We start from the raw sequence: 19,802 nt of genomic DNA, 5'->3' as shown, positions 1-19,802 counted from the left end.
AACCGATATTTACAAAAATAGTGAAAAAAAAATAATTAACCCTTAAACGGCCTTGGGGTAAAAATGACCCCGATGTTTTAAAAAAATGCCAATTTGGACATATTTTAATAAAACCCGTTTGCAATCCCATTAAAAACAAATTATTAATGACAAAACTTTTGTGAAAACTGAAAAAATGCATATTTTCCCCTTGTAAATGCATCTTCAAACTTTAGAGTCGTTGCGGCACCAGTTAACGTAGTCCTATTGACCTAAATTTTTACACGACTTATTTTTTTAACCCGTAGAACAATTTTAGGTGGGGGGACGGTCAAAATTCGAAACTTAGTATTTTTGGAGCATTCTAATATATATTCAAAAGTTCTATAACTTCGAAACTAATTTTTCTCAAAAGATACGGTGTTTTCCTGCTTTAACGAATATGTAATAAGTTTAGCGAATTCGGGATTTAACAAATGGACATTTTTGCACTCTATATAACGAACTTTAAAACAATTTTATTAAAACTAGAAAAAACAATACAAAAGAGCAGTTAAAAATTAAGATTCTAAATCCAACAGAGACATGGCTACATAAAACCTTCCAAATCATATCATATATTTTATTTAAGAAAACACTGTAAAATTTAAAAAAAAATTTACAGTGTTTTTTTGTAACCGGCCCAGGTCGGTTAAAATCTTATGATTTCAACACATAATTTTGAAGTTCGTTATAAAAAGAGAAAACTGTATGAAATTGTACTTGAGGGACAGAGAATGAGTAGTTCGTTTTATACCAGGATTCCTAATAATCTAGTGCGTTATAAGAGATGTTTTTTGTATGAAAATAGTTATTAAAATATCGAGACTTAAAAAGTTGTTTGTAATAATCCAGAATTCGTAATTACGTTAAAATAAAAATTCGATTTGCAGAGCACCAAAATCGGGTGAAAAAGTTTCACGGGTTTAAACCTGAATCGAACAGTCATGAATTATCAGATCTTAAAATTGTAAATAAATGAAATATGAGAAATATCTTTGTTCAAACTTAATATTTTTTGAACTAAAAGGAATTCTGATTGTAGATCTTTCTGAAAAAAAATTTGTTGAATAATTATATTAATCGACATTTTCTTAAGCAAATTCCAAAATTAAGTATTTTATGTTAAAACTATAATAATCTATTTGTTTATCAAGAAGTCACATCTAATACCGAATTAATAACAAAAATTGGTTTATCGAGAGCACGAACTGGTTAAATATTAAAATAGGTTCAAAATTATAACATAAATTCTTAAATACACATTGGCTGGTCAACTATTTTCAAAATAGTATTTATATGTAATATTTAAATAAATATGTAAATGAAACAAATCAAAGGAAAAGGTTCTTTGGAAAATATACATAAGAATTTCTTAATTTATTTAAATTTCTTTTAAACTAAAAATACAGAGAAAAATTAACTTAAAATTAAAAACCAAAAAATAAATCAAAGATTAGTTTTTCAAGTTTATTAAGATGATTTTTTTTTTAACTAAACACAAAAAATCAAATTTTTTTGGAATTATTAAATGATCTGAGGAATTATTGAGGTTTAGCAAGATTCAATGAGAAACATGAACGAGGAAAAAATTTTTAAAAATACATTTAAGTGGATGTATTTTCTAAAAGAGGTATTTTCTTAACAAATGAACAAAAAAAATTTAAAATAAAAATTGTTATTGTAGAACATTTTTCCCATACGGCAACTACTGTTTCTACAAACGGTTATATCGTGCCTGGCTGGGCTTACGATCTGAGAAGAAATTACGCAGCACTAATATCTGGCCAATGCCAATGACTAAAATGGCGGCAGTTTCAGCACATGACCACCACATGACACGTTCGTTTAATTCCTCGGCCCTTTTGCGGCCTTGAGCCTCACGGAGGCGGTGATGTGTTTGTGCATCCAAGATATCGTTAAGGGATTTGTGTATGGATTGAGAAGAGGTTTCCATTTGTGTCAGCACCGTGGCATGATCATCGACACCGGGCAAAGCGGGTTCTTCGCCCACTTGGAAGTCAACATAAACGAATTTATGGGAAAATGTGGAGAATTTATTGCTAAAGCAGGCGGTATAAACACCTGTCGTTTCGGCTACAAACTGGTGACTGTCGAAGGTGGCCTTTTGCTGTTCATAGATTATGCGTCCCTGGGGATCCTTGAGCATAACATCGACATCTAATTGACCACCAGCGGAAACCTGAAATTCTAAATAGGCGGTAGTATTGCGTTTAATTTCCTCGAAGAAGCAATCTTCAGCTCCATCGGCTAAATCAAATGTGAATTCCACCGACTGCACTGCACACGCCCAGATGAGACATAACAATATGTTGGCCCACAGCAAATTACAAAAGCCTTTCATTTCTGAATATTTTGATTTGATATTTTCTTTTGCTAAATATATCTTGTTTTCTTAATATTATAATCCAGCTAAAACAAACAGCAATATTACAACAATAGCTTATTTGTATGCCACGCAAGATGAGTTCTAGAAGTACAAAAATAACAAGAAACACGGCGTTAAAAACAATTTTCTTACATTTGGGATTTTTCAGTAAAAGTTTTTCTACACATTTTGCTGCGGTATATAGTTATTTTAAAATTAATTTTTACTTTACCTTCGTGTTGCTTTTTATTACTTATTTTCTATTTTAATATTTTAATTTGTATTAATTTTATATAAAAAAAATTAATTCCTTGGGAGATTTTCTTTCGTTTTTATCGTTCTTTCGAATTCTTCTTTTTGCACGTTTGACAGTTTGTCATCATTCTTTGCTCTTTGCGCCACTCTCCCAAAAACAACACTGACGTGTCAGATAAGTTTCTCTTTGATGACTGTTTAAAAACAGGGTTGTTAAAATGTAGAAAAACACAATAATACCCCGTTTTCACGATGCAATTATTCGTCATTCACTACCTCATTATAAATTCGATTCCCAATAACGAACTGTATTACATTAGATATTAGCATTCTAAATAGGTTTAAATAAAGTTTGATAGACGTGGATAATAAATACACTGAAAAATAATTTACCATAAAAAATTTAATTTGGTTTTGAATAAGTTTGATAAGTCTCAAGTCGAGATTATCTATATCAGGACTATAGGGTTTTCAATAGTCTGGACAGTTAGTTTGTACTAGGGGTCTGTAGTTGAAACGAAAAGTCGACTTTTCGACTCTTTGCATTTTATGAAAAGTCGATTTTTCGACTTTTTGCATTTTATGAAAAGTCGACTTTTCGACTTTTTGCATTTAATTAAAAGTTGATTTTTCGACTTTTTTCATTTAAATAAAAGTCGATTTTTCGACTTTTAATATGTTATAAATAGTCGATTTTTCGACTTCCTCCGACTTTTCAACTTTTTTTCGATTTTTCGACTTTTTGATTATTTTCCGACTTTTTCCAACTATAATGTTGCCATTTATCATTATATTATAATTACTATTATTATTATAAAAAATTTTATATATATATATTTTTTCTATTTGTTGCAATTTATTGAGTTTTTTCGACTTCTTTCTATTTTCGACTTTTTTCGACCATTTTCGACTTTTTCCGATTTTTTCGACTTCTTTCGACTTTTTCCGACTTTTTTCGACTTTTATTTACAAGTCGACTTTTTTCATAGACGATAGTCGAGTTATCGACTTTTTTGGAACAAAATTGTCGACTTCGACTTTTTTCGACAAAATGTCGATTGTTCGATTATTCGAAAGTCGATTTATAGAACCCTAGTTTGTACTATATGCCTGTAACATAAATTAATCTGTAGTCTGTGCTTTAGATTAGTCTATATACCAGTCATAGATTACTCTGCGAATGTATATTAGATTCCATTCCATATTGTGGAAAATATATTGTTGCAAAAAAAAAAAAAAATAGATTCTAAAGTATGACATCTTCAAGTTTTTTTCGTAATGGGAAATATTTTATTGCCAATATTTCATTAAAATAAATTAAAAAATACAACTAAAATACTCTACTTTAAGCATAATGAATAATAATTAACAAAGAAACACATTATTACTATCAAACTTATGTTTTCTTCACCACCTCCTCGCAGGCAGACTTGGCAGTGGGATATTTGAATTCGAAACCAGTTTCTAAAGTTCTTTTTGGTTGAATTTTAGCACCAGTTAACAGTAAAGCTGAACGGTCCTTGCCAAAAAGCAATTCTACTACGATGGCAGGTACTGGGAATAGGCAAGGTCGTCTTAGAGCAGATGCAAACGCCTATGATATAGGAGTATACAATTTATAATTTAATATTGTAAATAGAAGTAAACAAACCTTAGAAAATTGTCCGTTAGTAACAATTTCAGGTGCTACAGCATTCAGTGGTCCATTACATTTATCCGATTCTAGACAGTATTGTATTAAACGACAGAGATCCTCTAGATGTATCCAGGGTAAAATTTGTTTACCAGTGCCCATGGGACCACCCAAACCTAATAAGAAAGGCATCCATATGTTTTGTATCATACCGCCTTCACGTCCTACTACGACTCCAGTTCTTAGTTTAACCTGTTATAGTTATTGGGATACATAAATAGAAAAAATATAATTAAATTATGGTCCAAAATATAGACTATCTCATAGTCTAAACTATAGCATACTCTAAAGTACATATTAAAGATCTTTTTATAATCACGAACTTGGCAAAAATATAATTTTGACCTGATCCAGTCTTTAACAGATGTATATGGACTATTTTATTTTACATACTATAGAATTTTCTGAAGTCCAGTCTATAGATTGTTTTATATAATAGATTAAAGGTTTATCCATAATTTGAACTATATATATTGTCCAGACTATAGACTAGTATTATATCACAAAGGGACCAATAGGACCCAAGTGCGCGTCTTTGAATAGACTAGTATTAAATCTATACTATAGACTAAAATACATTTCATAGATGTAGTCCAAATTTATATAGAGTAGACTATAGCCTAAACAACAGTTTAGGCCCTAATACACCATGATTATATATTTTAAAGTTTCATACCCCTCTCGTTTTAGAAGTTAAAGCATCTGGCAGAGTAGCTGCCTTCTCCCATTCTATACACAATTTAGACATAAAATCAAATTCTTCTCCTTTATCATCTTCCGTATAAACTTTGTTGTCATTAGGCCGGTAAAGCGAAACACCTGAAATGTTTACAAACGATTTAACCGCCTGTGATTTTTCTATGGCCTTGACCAAGGTTGCACTAGAGTTAATGCGAGAATTCCACACATTTTGTTTGAATCCGGCAGTCCATCTGCGTGAAGGATCGAGAACATTTTGGCCGGCTAAATTTACTACCGATGTTACGCCATCAGGCAAACCATCCTTTTCCAATTGGTGCCATGTAATACGTTTTTGGCCGGGCATACGTGAGACTACAGTGACCTCATAACCCTGGCCGGCTAAATGTTTAGACAACCGGGAGCCTATAAAACCACTGCCACCACCTTAAATATAATTACTTTATTTAGTTACTATAAGTTGAATTAAAAAATCTTACCAATTAATGCATGTTTAGCCATAATTTGTGCAAAATTTTTACTCTCTTGGCAGTCGTTTACGTAAAACTGCAATAAATTGTAAAGAATTGCAATAGAATGAAGGAATATGAATAAAAACAAGTATATGGATTATGTTCAGTGTTCGCTATTTTTTTGTCTTAGAGTATGTTCAGTGCTGTTTAGAATTAATAACAGTCATGGTCATAAATAACAACTTATATTGATTTTAAGTGTTAAAGCTGCGATACAAAGTTACAACATTTGCAGAATTTAGAAAATGTCTAACAACCATGTGAACTTAGATTTTTTGATTTTAAAACAGACAAAAATTGTTTTAAAATTTATAAATTTTATGCCGCCGTTAAAATGTTTAGAGTAAGCCCAACCGCCGTCGATAATGTGTATCGGCGGAGAACTTTAACAAGTGTCATCAGTATTTTTTCTTTATTGTGATATTTCTTACAATTTGCAAAAAGAATTTTATTTGTGCATAAAAATATTCATACAAATATTAATTACACTTGTTCAATTTATTAAAAATGTCGGCTCCTTTGGAAAATCTTGAAACCCAGTTGGAAATGTTTATAGAAAATGTCAGACAAATACGCATTATCGTGAGTGACTTCCAGCCACAGGGACAAAATGTTTTAAATCAAAAAATGTAAGTTTTTTTGTTTTTAAATTACTAATATAATTGAAATTTATTTTTTTTATGCCATTTCAGCCAAGGACTCGTTACTGGCCTCCAGGAAATCAATAAATTAAAGAATCAAGTTCAAGATATTTATGTACCATTTGAAGTGTTCGATTACATTGATCAGGACAAGAACCCACAGTTGTATACCAAGGATTGTGTGGAAAAGGCTTTGGCTAAGAATGAGGAAGTCAAGGGTAAAATTGATGCTTATCGCAAATTTAAAGCGAATATGCTTTTGGAATTGTTTAAAACATTTCCCAATGAAATGAATATGTATCGGGCCTATCGTCCGGATTCTTTAAATTGAAATCATGTTCAAATGTCCTCAAAATAACAAAATAATTGATGTGCTAAAGAACTGAATACAAAATTTATTTTTAGAATTAAGTATCACTTTATTTCAATAAATCAAGAGTAATTAAATACATATGTTGTTGTAACAGTTCGACTGTGGGCAATAGTTTTTTCCTAAGGAAAAAAATCGCTGGGCTGACAATCTTTGGCCGATTATGACTCAGGGCGTTCCGGAGCGAAGATCAATTTTCGTGGGAACGTACATACATATGTATATCTGTTTTGTTAATGTCTTGTTTCATTAAGTTAATTTCGTGCAAGGTATAAATCTCCAGAATTAATCAAGGAAATGATAATTTACTTTCAAATATTTGGTATGTACAAAAACATCTTTATTCAGGAAGAAACTCTTGTTTTAATCAAATTTTTAAAAGATTATTTCTTAAAATATGATAAATTTGTAATAAATTTTACAATTTTTACCGATTTCTGTGTTTTATAACTAATTTATTTTAAATTTTTACATATATTATTTTAATTTAAAAATTTAAATTAAAATATAAAAATTTTTAGTAATATGAAGTATTTTTAGGTCAAAGGTCAAATTTTGCAATATCTTGAAATTCTTCGTGCACGATATCGAAATGAAAATTTAGTTTATTTGTTAGTTTTTTTTATTTAAAGCTGCAAATCAAAATTACAATACACATTTGTTATTTTAATAAATATGCTTCCATTATTTCTTGATCTTGGATATATTTAATCGTCTTTAAAATATCGTAATTTATTCTTTCACTAACAACTGAATCATTCCTATAAAAATATAATTATTTGTTTATAATTAAGAATAAAATAATATTAAAAATAAGTTTCAAAGATATTACTTGTATTCAGGATGATTGTGGACTTGTTCTCTTAACCACATAGCATTTGTTTGAATTTCGCCCGATGCTCTGTTCTCTATAAAACGAATGTATTTTTCTAAAACATTATGTGTTTCGTTATCCAAATCTTGAGTTTTGAGATAATCGCGAGTCATCGGAATCAAACCAGGACACATTTCGGACTAAATGTAGAAACAACAAAATGTTAAATTGATAAGAAATTGTCTAAAGTTGTTAATGTATCTACGCATATATTTATGTTTTGAAAATATGCTCTAATAATTACAGTCAATCAGGATCAATTAAATTATTATGAATTAAGATTAATTAGAATTAATTTGTGTAATAATGTCAAGCTAGGGTTTACATTAATGGGTAATATTTGGCTAATTTCAATGAAATTTAACACACAAATTAAATTACGAATTATCTTATCTTTAGAAGACTTACCTTTCCATTAAATATTTCATCGATTGTCATGAGTTCTAATTCTTTAGTCTGGCAATCGTTGATGTAACCATTTGTTATGCGATTTTGTTCAATGCAATCTGATACATTGTGGAGACCTCTTTTTAGAACATTTTGAGGAAAGCTATTGCTTTTTTCATCATTTCCAACTCCATTCTTCTGTTTCTTAGATTTGGTTATATTTTTACGGAACCAAAATTTCTCTTTACGACAGGCATCACGCTTTTGAGCAGTCACCATATTTTCATCGATTTTGCTTATTGGCATGAGGAAATTCAAGCGGTAATGAAGAATGACACGCGTTAAGAGTATAACAAAGCAGGAAACAGCAGCATTTTCGAAATCAGTGATTTGTATATCACAAGGTCGAAATTCTACTCTGCAACCCAGATCTGTATTGGGTATGGCGGGTTTAAAGCGCAAAGTCTGCCAGGTGGAAGTGTTAATATTATCAAAATGTCCAGTTTCTTCTTCATCGTTTTGATCTACTTGACCAGTAAACATAATTAAAGGATCACGCATGAAAATGTGGGCGATATGTTGTGCCATGACATGATCAACTCCTTCATTATGCAAGTGGTTATATACTTCCTGATCATAATAAAGTTCAATGTCATTGTATTTCTCAGCTTCGGGAGTGAGATAAGAATCTATGGAATCCCAACGTTTTTTCTTTAAAACGCACTTGTCGTTTTTAAGAGGTCTAAGGCCTCTTTCTTCTGGTGTACGATCATCTGAACCATCGCCTATATAATAATAACTATTGTCTAAATCTGTTAAGAAACCACGATGTATGGGAGCAGCAGCAGTTATAGCTTGTATCATGGGACACAAAGGCGCTAATTGATCGTACAAATAACGTGTCTCTGCCATATCAGCTCCCTGTATCGTAACTTGTAAGTTACTGCCAAAAGTTGTATCCAGCAGTACGACATCTGGTTCCTTTATAGGACTACCTTCAATGGGTAACTTTGTATTTACATCTTTGAACACTTTTAATTTAATTTCCATCTTTCCTTCGCGTCTCGCTTGCATGTTGCGCGATAAAGTTTGATAACGTCGATGTCCGCTAAATATGGCCTCGTCAGGTATATAAAGAGATTTAGCATAACTATTTGGATCATTAGGTCTTGTTACAAATGTTGGATAAGTAAAATCTTTACAACCAAAACGTAAAGAAGTCACCAGAGTCATAACACATTCATCTTCGTCCAAAAGCTGTTGAATCTCCGCTCGTCTTCGGCGCATATCTGGCTCAACATTCTTAAAGTGTTCGAAAGTTCCCTCGAACGGAACAAGTGGAGAACTTTCCAACTGATAAGCTGCATATTCTGGACGCCATAAACCAGTGCCTTGATTGTTTTGTTCTCTTTTAATTAAAATTTTCAAAAGTTTTTCTGCTTTCAGAGAAACTTTGGCTTCTTTTTTATCGTGGTTAAATTTAACAATGATATATTCCATTTCATCGCCCCATTTAAAGGGATCATCATGACGATCTTTAGCTTTACGATATAGATTTATAAATTGTTGTACTCCATGTATTTGTACATGCTTGGATAGGGCTTTTGTCTCTTGCCAGGAAAGTGGTACTCCTTCAGGTAATATCCCCATAGCTAAAATTGATATCATTAAAAATAATTTAATAGTATGTATTATTATTCTTCTGCAGATTATTTCTGAGTAGTAGAATTATAGTCGGGCGAGGCCGATTATATATTGCACTACACCTGTTACAAAAAGTAAAATGTGAATTAGTTTTCAAATTAAAAGATTTAAGTTGAATTGTACCTTGCCTCAGATATACTTAAGTTATTTATTGTTGAATAAAACTGTAGACATTTAAGTCAAATTTTGAAGGGGGCTTTTATAAGGACTAGGCCCTATAATTATAAAGTACATGAGGGTCATCAATGTTAGTATAGATCTTGGTTTTGCATTTTTTCGTCGACATACGAGTATATAAAACATAACTATGAACTTAAAAGTCCTTTTCGGCGGGTTCAGTTGTATGGGGGCTCGGTGAAAAAATGGAAAATGGTTAACCATTTTAAATAGACTTTGTCTACGGTACCATAAAAGATCATATGCTAAATTTCATTGAATTATTTCCAAAATTGCGACCTGTAGTTTGATTACAATGCTTACAAGCACTATTCGGGGGTTCAGTTGTATGGGAGCTAGGTGAAATAATGGACCGATCTTAACCATTTTCAATAGGCTTTCATTCAATTATCTTTAAAATTGCAACATGTAGTTTGATTACAAGGTTTACATGGACGGACAGACGGCCGGACATAGCTAAATAGACTCAGAAGAGCTTTAAAGTGGGTAAAGGACCAATATTATTGTGCGTTTCAATCATCAGCACAAACCCAATATATCCTCCCTATTAAAGTGATGTAGGGTATAACTACTTTCGAGGGGTATTTTCAAATATTTTCTTAAAATATCTCATACCTAGAATTTAACAAAATTTTTAGTTCAAAAGTTCTATTCCAATTCGAAGAAAGTTGCAATTTTAATTGAATTTTATTAAAAATTGCAACCTTCACCTTGCACGCCATGTTAACTTTACATGGTCGACCACCCGCACAGACAGACGGACATGACTCAATCAATTAAAACAAGTTAGTGAGCTATATTCGGCTGAGCCGAATCTTAAATACCCTCCAGCAGCTACTTTTATATTTAAAAATTTTTCAAATTGATCAAATATTTGTAGAATTTTGTATTTATATCGTAATTTAGTAATGTTTGTTTAAGTGATTTTCAGAAGGGAACCGTTTATGGGACCGACACACCCTTGAAATTATATTTTTGTATACAAAACTAATATTTGTGCCAAATTTTGTATCAATAGCTTTATTTAGTAAAAAGTATTGTAAAAGGACTTTGTATGGGAGCTAAGATTATTTGGTAATGAATATTGTCAATTTAAGTGTTTTTCTGGAGGGGACCTAGTATAAGAACTATGACCAAATATGGACCGATCGTAATACAATATTATAGCGTAATTTATGTATATAAAAGCAGTATTCTTGCTACATGTATGGATATCAATATTTTTTAATGAGTTTTGTACGTTTAAGTGATTTGCGGGAGCTATGCCAAGGATGGTCGTATCGTGAAAACATTTTGAAATGACATTTATGTGTACAAAAATACTATTTATGTCAAATATTTAATGGGTATTACTATTTGGTAATGAGTTATGTGCCTTTAAGTGTTTTTCTGGAAGGGATTTTGTATGGGAGCTATGATCAGTTATGAACCGATCGAAAAAAAATTTACAATATTATTTCTCTGTATATGAGCAACACTTGTGCCAAACTTTATATCGAAATCTTAATTTGTTAATGAGTTATGTCGTTTAAGTGATTTTCGGGAGGGGACCTTGTATGGAAGCTATGATCAATTATGAACCGATCGGAAAAACCTTTTACAGTAATATTTACATGCATATGAACAATACATGTACCAAATTATATGGATATCTTAATTTGGTAATGAGTTATACGCGTTTAAGTGATTTTCGGGATGGAACCTTGTATGGGAGCTATGACCAATTATGGACCGATCGAAAAAAAATTCATAGTAATATTTCTTTATATGAGAGCAATACTTGTACCAAATCTTATATGGATATCTTAATTTCATAATGAATTATGTGCGTTAAAGTGATTTTTGGGAGAGGACCTTGTATGGGAGCTATGTCCAATTATGGACCGATAAAAAAATTTTTTCTCTGAATGAATTCCATTGGCATTAGATTTTAATTTTAAAATTTTGTGAAGTTGTCGTCATTGTGAAGGAAGTTATTAACAAAAAACCCATTTATGGGAATATGTACTTTTGTATGGGAGGTATATGAAATTTTAGATTAAGCAGGGATTAAGCTCTTGTGTAGAAACGAATGTGGGATGTTTTTCATGGAATTATTCATCTCTCTCGCCGTAAGGAGTTTCCCGTACTCGAAAAATTGTTTTGTTATTCTTCTCATTCGTACAACATCAAATAAACATCAAACAACATCTGAAACAAAAGTTTCAAAAGAGAATTCAGAAAAAGTTTCTCAACAGAAGTTTCCTTGTGTGGACCCTGTCTAATCCGATTTGTACACTTTACTTACTAACAAAGGATTTAAAAATACACAGATAATTGAAGGCACTTGTATTTTTATATATTTAATAAAGTTTTGTCTCCTACTTCTCAAATCGATTTAAAAAATTATTTAAAACACATTCACTTTGAAATTTTCATTTCCACTTTTGATATTATTTTAAAATATACAATATAAATTTCAATAATATAATGTCTGCACAAATTGTAAAACGTACCTCAGGATAGGCTCAATCTAAATAAGATTATTCTAACTGTGCTGTCAAATTTTCACAGTGTTTTAATAAATGTCTAGAAAATAAGAAATGTTGTTGGTTTTATTTTCCTATAATTATAGATACATACTGTAGTAATTAATTTTGAGTTGTTTGTTGAATTATAAAAATTTTTAAATCGTTATCTTGTACACGTTTCTGAAATACTACGGGATTAATCAAAGATCAATAGCTATTTATTTGGTGATTCACCCGTCTTTCTATTTATTATAATAATTTTGTAAACATTTTTGCATTTGGGGACTTTGAAAGTCTTTAATTAATGTTTATTACATTTTAAATATTTAATGATACTTTGATTAAATTAAAAATTGTTAGGCGCAATAGAAATTTATATATTGATAGACAAAAATATTGAAATTCTTCATAAATTAGCATAAATACAATTTTATTTGTTTCATGTGTTTTTAATTTTTCTGTGTCTTTACAGAAGGCTACTACGGTCTATTGATAACGTTAATTACTCCTGAAATCGCAAAATCGGTGTATGGTATTATCTAACTTTGAAATAAGTGCTCCCTTTGTTATAAAATTTTATACAACTTGGTTTTGTGTGTTCACAATAACACCGTACAGAGATTATAGGGCCACATTTAACACTAGCACTTATATAAGATAATCTTTAGAAAATATCGTTAAAATACTTTATTTTTTACATGTTGAAAACCTTTTCTCACCTTCAGTGTTTGTAGTTATTATTGAACGACGTTTCGAAAACAATTACTTTCAATATTTCTATAAAAGTTAATATCAAATTTGTAGAAAAGTATTTGGCACTTGTTTTTATCAGAAAAAATCAGTTTAACAATGGATTGGTGCATGAAAATTTTTTGGATGCATATTATTTATTAAAGAACCGGTGCTTGGGAATGCGGAATCTTGTTGACATTTTCAATTTTATCACTTTCGAATATAGCACATAACTGTAAACAATATATTATGATGTTATACACAAAGACCGCTAGACCAACCATTGATAATTTCAAATGACTGGTTTAAAAAATTCGACCAACAATACTAATATGCGTTACTTTTTTAATCAGATAAAATGCATATTTAATAGTGTGGTCCTACAAAAAGTTACGGTTACCATTATATAGAAAAACAAAAATTTTAAATAATTCCTTTTAAAATAATATTTAACCTTTAAACGGTAAAAATCCACTATTGAGTTTTTCGTAGAATTAACGTCAGACTAAGCGATAGATAAATTATAATCTATCGTTATATCGTCATTTCAATGCTAAAGCCAGAGGTCCACACTACGCGTCTTCGCGTTATACCTAATTCGAACCTACTTCGCATTCCACGCTTCAAGTTACATGCGACGCTTTTTAAGCGCCAATTTTTTGTTTTATTTAAAAAAAAAAAACTTTGCCTTTATATACAGGATTTATTTATTTTTTCATCATTAAACTCATATACAGGATTTATTTATTTTTTCATCATTAAACTCATATTAATTTCTTAAAATTGAAAAAATACGCACTAATAAAAGAATATAAAATGTCAAAATTAGCTGACATGTTTGTGCACCGCTTGTGACGCTTATAAAAGTAAAAAGTAGATCTACTTTAAGCATTCTATGCGTCAAGGCATTATACACTTTTCTACTTGTAACTTTCAGCATATAAATACATTGATTATACTTTTTTGACAGACGCGTAAAATGCTTGAAAGCATGGTACACAACACGCGTGGTAGGCGGCAACGCGTTAAAGGCTTCAGTCAAAAAAAGTTGAAATAATGTATTTTCATATAACAAGTTACACACGGTACTTTGTAACGCGTTTACCGCGAAAAGTTCAGCAACTATTGAAATTTAAAAATTTTATTCAAAGAATAACCCTTATATAAAGAATATGGTTTAATATATTTTTGAGATATTACTTAAGATTTTTTTTTGTCAATATAAGGGTTAAGCATTAAAATATTTTTTTGCAAATTTTAAAAAGCTATAAAAAATATATATAAATAATTTAATAGATAAAAGTTTGGGACTTGTGACCATCACTTTTTTGCATACATATATATCTTATTTAATTGATAATATTTGAAAAAAATATATTAACTTATCATAATTAAATAATTTATTGAGTGTTTAATCTGAAAATAATGTACAACATGATAAGTTTTATGAATGAAATGACAAACATTTTTTAATTTAAATCAGTGTACTTTCGTATAACAATGTCAATGATTACTGAGACATTATCTACCAATATCAATTCGACATAAACAAGTTTCGTATGACCCCAAATAACTTTAGGAAATTTTGTGTGGATGGGTCCATAATTGACCCTACCCCCCATAAAAGGTCCCTTTCAGAAATTACCTTAACGATCAGTATTACTTTAAAAATGCGAGTACATCAAGAAAATTATATGTATGAATGAAAATCGTTCTACAAGATTTTACGATGATCGGTTCATAATTGATCCTACTCCTATATAAGGTCCCCTTAAGAAAATTACAGAAAATGTTGTAAAGACAGAAGGGAATAAGTCCAAAATTAATACTACCACGTGTAGAACTCCTCTTACATAAATTCAGTTCATGGTTATAAAAATTGGACAAATACGATTTGTTTTTAAAAACAAGTAATATATGTATATTCGGCTGTTAAGAATCTTATATATCCTTCACCAAGTTTGTTTTAAAAAACAGTTTTTATTTATTTTGTATCTCTGCACACATGTCACACATAACATACACACAAACAAATATAAACTGTAGCAGAAAGAAATATTAACCGTTGTACTGTAATACCACCGTCAAACTGTATTACCACCCTCAAACAAATATTAGCTGTACTACCAACATATTACTGCTTTATCTCCCTGTTCTTGTTATACCCACTTACCTTCGTGAGAACAGAACAGCATCCAAATAAAAAAATACACAGCTGAATACAACCAAATACATTTCCACACGCACATGTACATCTTTATTCAATTCACAGTGTTGTTGTTGCTTTTTTTAACAAAGCATGAAAAAATGTGGCTTTTTTGATGAAATTTTCAGAGAAATTACAAACGGAATGACAAACTTATATATACCCTTCCACGAAGGTGAAGGGTATAATTAAACCTTTATTAATGGGCATCTTACAAATATAATCTTAATGTTTATATTAATATCGATATATGATAATAAAATATTCATAAATATCAAAGTTTATTTATATGGTAATGATTTGATGGTGGGTATATATGTATCGGCATAGACGAATATAACACGCTTACTTGTTTTATTAAATTTATTTCAAAAACTTTTGAAATAGGTCACTAACGGGCATATTGTGCGCTTTGATGGTAAAAACAAAAATAATATTATAATACAATATTCACAAAATTTTTTAACGCCGATGTTTAGTAACTCAGTTACCTGTATGTAATTCCTAAGAGTTTTCCACTTTGTGTTTGTAAGAGATGTTACATACAGAATAATAATGGCGAAAGCCTGACAATTACAATGAAATGGATTTTTTATAATCCAATACGTGGTCTTATATTTAGCTTTATCATCTGATATCAAACATCCTCTGGCTGTCGGTAAATACATAAGTTATTGCTCGGGATTTTTTCATTAGTGCTGTGATTGGATTTTCTCTAATGAAATATAATGTTTTAGTCATTAACATTTGATTGGCAACATTAAAGCGTTAAATCGATAATTGTAAAGATGAGTGTCTCCACCAAATGTATCCAAAAAGTCTAGAAGATGATGTATAAATGAGAAATATTTCAACAATAACCCGAATGAGCCAGTCTGTAATAAGCAGGTCAAGGATTTTCATGCACTAAAAAATATGCGCTTATAATATGCACTACAAAGTGGGAAAATATGCACTAAAATGTGAAAAATATGCACCTTGTACATATTACATATTAATAGATATTCAGATCTTAAGTTTTTGACAACAAATATACAGGTTTTTAAGGACTGCTTTATGCAATGTAAATGCAAAATATATGCAATTTAAAGCAAAATATGCAATTTATGCATTTATAAGAAAATATGCAAAAAAAGTTAATAAAGTGAAGTATGCTTTCGAGTGTTCAAGATATATATTTATACCGCCTTACCATTTACTGTATTAGTTGAGTAGTTTTAAAAAAAGTTTTTGTATATAAAACTGTAATAAAGAGTTGTTATAATTTTAAACTAATTTGACGCATTTATTGTTTTAAATGGAATCCGATTTAAAGATAAAATGTAACATTATGCTTTAATGTAAGATTTTTTATGTTCATTTATGTTTTGAATTTTTAGTAAATTTTACCTTAATTGAAGCGTTAAACTAATCCATAACATTATTACAAAAATATTTATATTTTTTTTCGTAAACCACAAAAACCACTTCATTAAAATGTGCACCAAGTAAATATACAATGCAACGTGGAAATAAAAATGGAATGGAATAAAAATCCTATAATAACAGTGTTTAAGAAAAATTGAGTGGAGAGAATGCAATTTTGTTGTTAGTTGGAACGAATCATTTCGGAAGTTTTAATACACATTTTAAATAGTACAGTTAACACAGTTATTACACCCTTCACATTCGTGAGAAGGGTATATATAAGTTTGTCATTCCGTTTGTAATTTCTATAATATAATTTTCCGACCTTATAAAGTATATATATTCTGGATCCTTACAGATAGCGGAGTCGATTTAGCCATGTTCGTCTGTCTGTCTGTGTGTATGTTGAAATCAGTTTTCAGAAGACCCCAGATATCTGCGAGATCCGAATTTTCAATAATTCTATTGGAAATACGGTCGAATAGAACGCTATTTAAAATCAGTCCAATCGGTCCATAAATAACGAAGATATGAGTAAAAATCCGAGACCACCTCTGAAAATTTCATCAAAAATTTAGATTTTTCGTGCATGCTTATGCGGAGATAATAAAACAACAAAAACAAAATGGAGCATCAAACGGTAAATTGTTTTGTTATTGTAATTGCTTGTTAATAAACACAAAGCAAAGAAAGAACATCACGTAACGTTACGTTGTCATTGGCTAGAAATATGAAATTAAGTATGTAGAGCCTGGATTAAGTGAGAACCTATAAAAGGGGACTTTCTGGTACTTTTTCGTTCTTCAAAAGGTATTTTTTGAAATTTCTATAATATTGAACCTAGAAACATTTAATTAAGTATGTATGGACCGGATTAAGTGAGGACCCATAAAAGGGGACTTTTTGGTACTTTTTCGTTCTTCAAAAGGTACTTTTTGCAATTTCTACAATATTGAACGTAGAAACATGTAATTAAGTATGTATGGCCCGGATAAAGTGAGGACCCATACAAGGGGACTTTTTGGTACTTTTTCGTTTTTCAAAAGGTACTTTTTTCAATTTCTACAATATTGAACCTAGAAACATGTAATTAAGTATGTATGGCCCGGATTAAGTGAGGACCCATAAAAGGGGACTTTTTGGTATTTTTCGTTGTTCCAAAGGTCCGTTTTGCAATTTCTACAATATTGAACCTAGAAACATGTAATTAAGTATGTATGGCCCGGATTAAGTGAGGACCCATAAAAGCGGACTTTTTGGTACTTTTTCGTTCTTCAAAAGGTACTTTTTGCAATTTCTACAATATTGAACCTAGAAACATGTAATTAAGTATGTATGGCCCGGATTAAGTGAGGACCCATACAAGGGGACTTTTTGGTACTTTTTCGTTTTTCAAAAGGTACTTTTTGCAATTTCTACGATATTAAACCTAGAAACATGTAATTATGTATGTATGGCCCGGATTAAGTAAGGACCCATAAAAGGGGACTTTTTGGTACTTTTTCGTTTTTCAAAAGGTACTTTTTGCAATTTCTACGATATTAAACCTAGAAACATGTAATTAAGTATGTATGGCCAGGATTAAGTGAGGACCCATGAAAGGGTACTTTTTGGTACTTTTTCATTCTTCAAAAGGTACTTTTTGAAATTTCTATAATATTGAACCTAGAAACATGTTATTAAGTTCGTATATCCCGGATTAAGTGAGAACCAGTAAAAGGGGACTTCTTGGTACTTTTTCGTTCTTCAAAAGGTACTTTTTACAATTTCTACAATATTGAACCTAGGAACATGTAATTAAGTTTGTATGGCCCGGATTAACTGAGGATCCATAGATGGGGACTTTTTGGTACTTTTTCGTTCTTCAAAAGGTACAAAAGGCTTTAAACACATCATGGTGAAGGGTATATAAGATTCGGCACAGCCGAATATAGAACACTTACTTGTTTTAAAGCATAATTTTAACTTTTGCCTCACTGTTAAAATAATATTTTTGTGTATGTGATATTGTTTCAAAAACTTTTCCAGACCATAACACTTAAAGATAAAATGACTAAATAAATTTCATGTTTTAATTACATTATGTTCACACAAATAAAAATAAGTAGAGAATACAAAATTTTCCCCCAAATTAAAAGACACACAAAAATAATATACGCCGCTTTCACCATGAATCGAGTGGCATCAGAGATGTTTTGAAAATAAGTTGTAATAGTAAGCACAACATAAATTTTAAAGAACAATATGAGTTACGGGAGTCATGGCATACAATGGTGCAGACAGATTCTACAGCAAAAGCAACACAGCTCATTTATAACTTGATTATGCTTATTAGTGGAATTTTGTAGGAGTCTTTTTCATTATTAAAATACTTATATTTGTAGCACACTACGTATGTTGCTGTAGCAATTGTTAATAATTATGTACAGCAAATAATTACTTACAATTTGTTTATGTTTATCAACGATCTAATTATTAGTGTTGAAATGCAAACTGAATAATATGAAAACAACAAAGTGCCATTCTACAATTTGTAAAATAGTAACAAACGGACTCCAAAAAATAAATGTTTATGCACTTTAAAAGTAAATAAAAATTACTTAGGCTGATAAATTTTTACACAGATCCATATCTAAAGGATATAGCAAAGGTTATATTCAAAAATGAATCCGAATCTAAATGTGGGATTTTAGATATTGTGAAGACACCATTTTTGGCAATTTTTGACGGCCAGCTTTAAAATAAAGATTAACATTCGAAGACTAAAATCACAAAGATCTTTGAAAAAATTAATTTTTTACGTGTTAGAAATATATGAATTAGGCGTATACTTAATATTTGTTATATCAAAAAATCATTAACACGTATACGTAAAGGTGTTGTAAGTAGAACCAGTTAATTTCAAAATATGAAACTTTCCGCTTGAAATAAATAAGTACGTATGTAAAGTCGGGCATGGCCAACCATATGATACCCTACAAATATGTTAAAAATTTGAATTATTTCTTTAAATAATTTGTTATTTATATTAATTCCGGGATAATGTTAATCCTTGTTGAAAAAATGAGACTTTCTACAAGAAGGCTTATTTATAAAGCCCTACGTTTGCATTAAAGATATTTATGCAAAATTTCATACTGTACTTAATGTTTATAAGTAAATTTTGACCTTTAAATCATTTTCTGAATGGAAGCTTGTATAGGGGTTGGGTTCAAATACGATCTTTAT

At 30.3% G+C, this 19,802-nt stretch overlaps 4 protein-coding genes across 4 annotated transcripts; 1 reads left to right on the top strand and 3 right to left on the bottom strand.

Moving 5' to 3' along the window:
- Positions 1–1,365: 1,365 nt before the first annotated feature.
- On the bottom strand, positions 1,366–2,796 carry LOC111681016 (transmembrane emp24 domain-containing protein 7). Its single transcript, XM_023442735.2, has 2 exons — positions 2,640–2,796; positions 1,366–2,509 (listed from the first exon to the last, which is right to left on the bottom strand). The coding sequence occupies exon 2, from the start codon at positions 2,381–2,383 to the stop codon at positions 1,736–1,738; it is 648 nt and encodes a 215-aa protein (XP_023298503.1). The 5' UTR covers positions 2,384–2,509; positions 2,640–2,796; the 3' UTR covers positions 1,366–1,735.
- A 1,133-nt stretch (positions 2,797–3,929) lies between these two features.
- LOC111681019 (epimerase family protein SDR39U1) lies at positions 3,930–5,655 on the bottom strand. Its single transcript, XM_023442737.2, has 4 exons — positions 5,534–5,655; positions 5,032–5,480; positions 4,314–4,547; positions 3,930–4,256 (listed from the first exon to the last, which is right to left on the bottom strand). Exons 1-4 carry the CDS (start codon positions 5,553–5,555, stop codon positions 4,059–4,061), a joined length of 903 nt encoding a protein of 300 aa, XP_023298505.1. The 5' UTR covers positions 5,556–5,655; the 3' UTR covers positions 3,930–4,058.
- Positions 5,656–5,937: 282 nt separating this feature from the next.
- Positions 5,938–6,656, top strand: LOC111681021 (mediator of RNA polymerase II transcription subunit 10). The gene is made up of 2 exons (XM_023442739.2): positions 5,938–6,195; positions 6,259–6,656. The coding sequence occupies exons 1-2, from the start codon at positions 6,074–6,076 to the stop codon at positions 6,536–6,538; spliced, it is 402 nt and encodes a 133-aa protein (XP_023298507.1). The 5' UTR covers positions 5,938–6,073; the 3' UTR covers positions 6,539–6,656.
- A 152-nt stretch (positions 6,657–6,808) lies between these two features.
- On the bottom strand, positions 6,809–12,393 carry LOC111681015 (glutamate--cysteine ligase-like). The gene is made up of 5 exons (XM_023442734.2): positions 12,342–12,393; positions 12,215–12,287; positions 7,860–9,490; positions 7,410–7,591; positions 6,809–7,338 (listed from the first exon to the last, which is right to left on the bottom strand). Exons 3-5 carry the CDS (start codon positions 9,486–9,488, stop codon positions 7,239–7,241), a joined length of 1,911 nt encoding a protein of 636 aa, XP_023298502.2. The 5' UTR covers positions 9,489–9,490; positions 12,215–12,287; positions 12,342–12,393; the 3' UTR covers positions 6,809–7,238.
- Between the last annotated feature and the right edge of the window lie 7,409 nt (positions 12,394–19,802).

The sequence above is a fragment of the Lucilia cuprina genome, chromosome 3 (genome assembly GCF_022045245.1).
Source record: "Lucilia cuprina isolate Lc7/37 chromosome 3, ASM2204524v1, whole genome shotgun sequence".
Lineage (NCBI taxonomy): Eukaryota > Metazoa > Arthropoda > Insecta > Diptera > Calliphoridae > Lucilia > Lucilia cuprina.
This window is presented reverse-complemented; position numbering and strand designations above follow the sequence as displayed.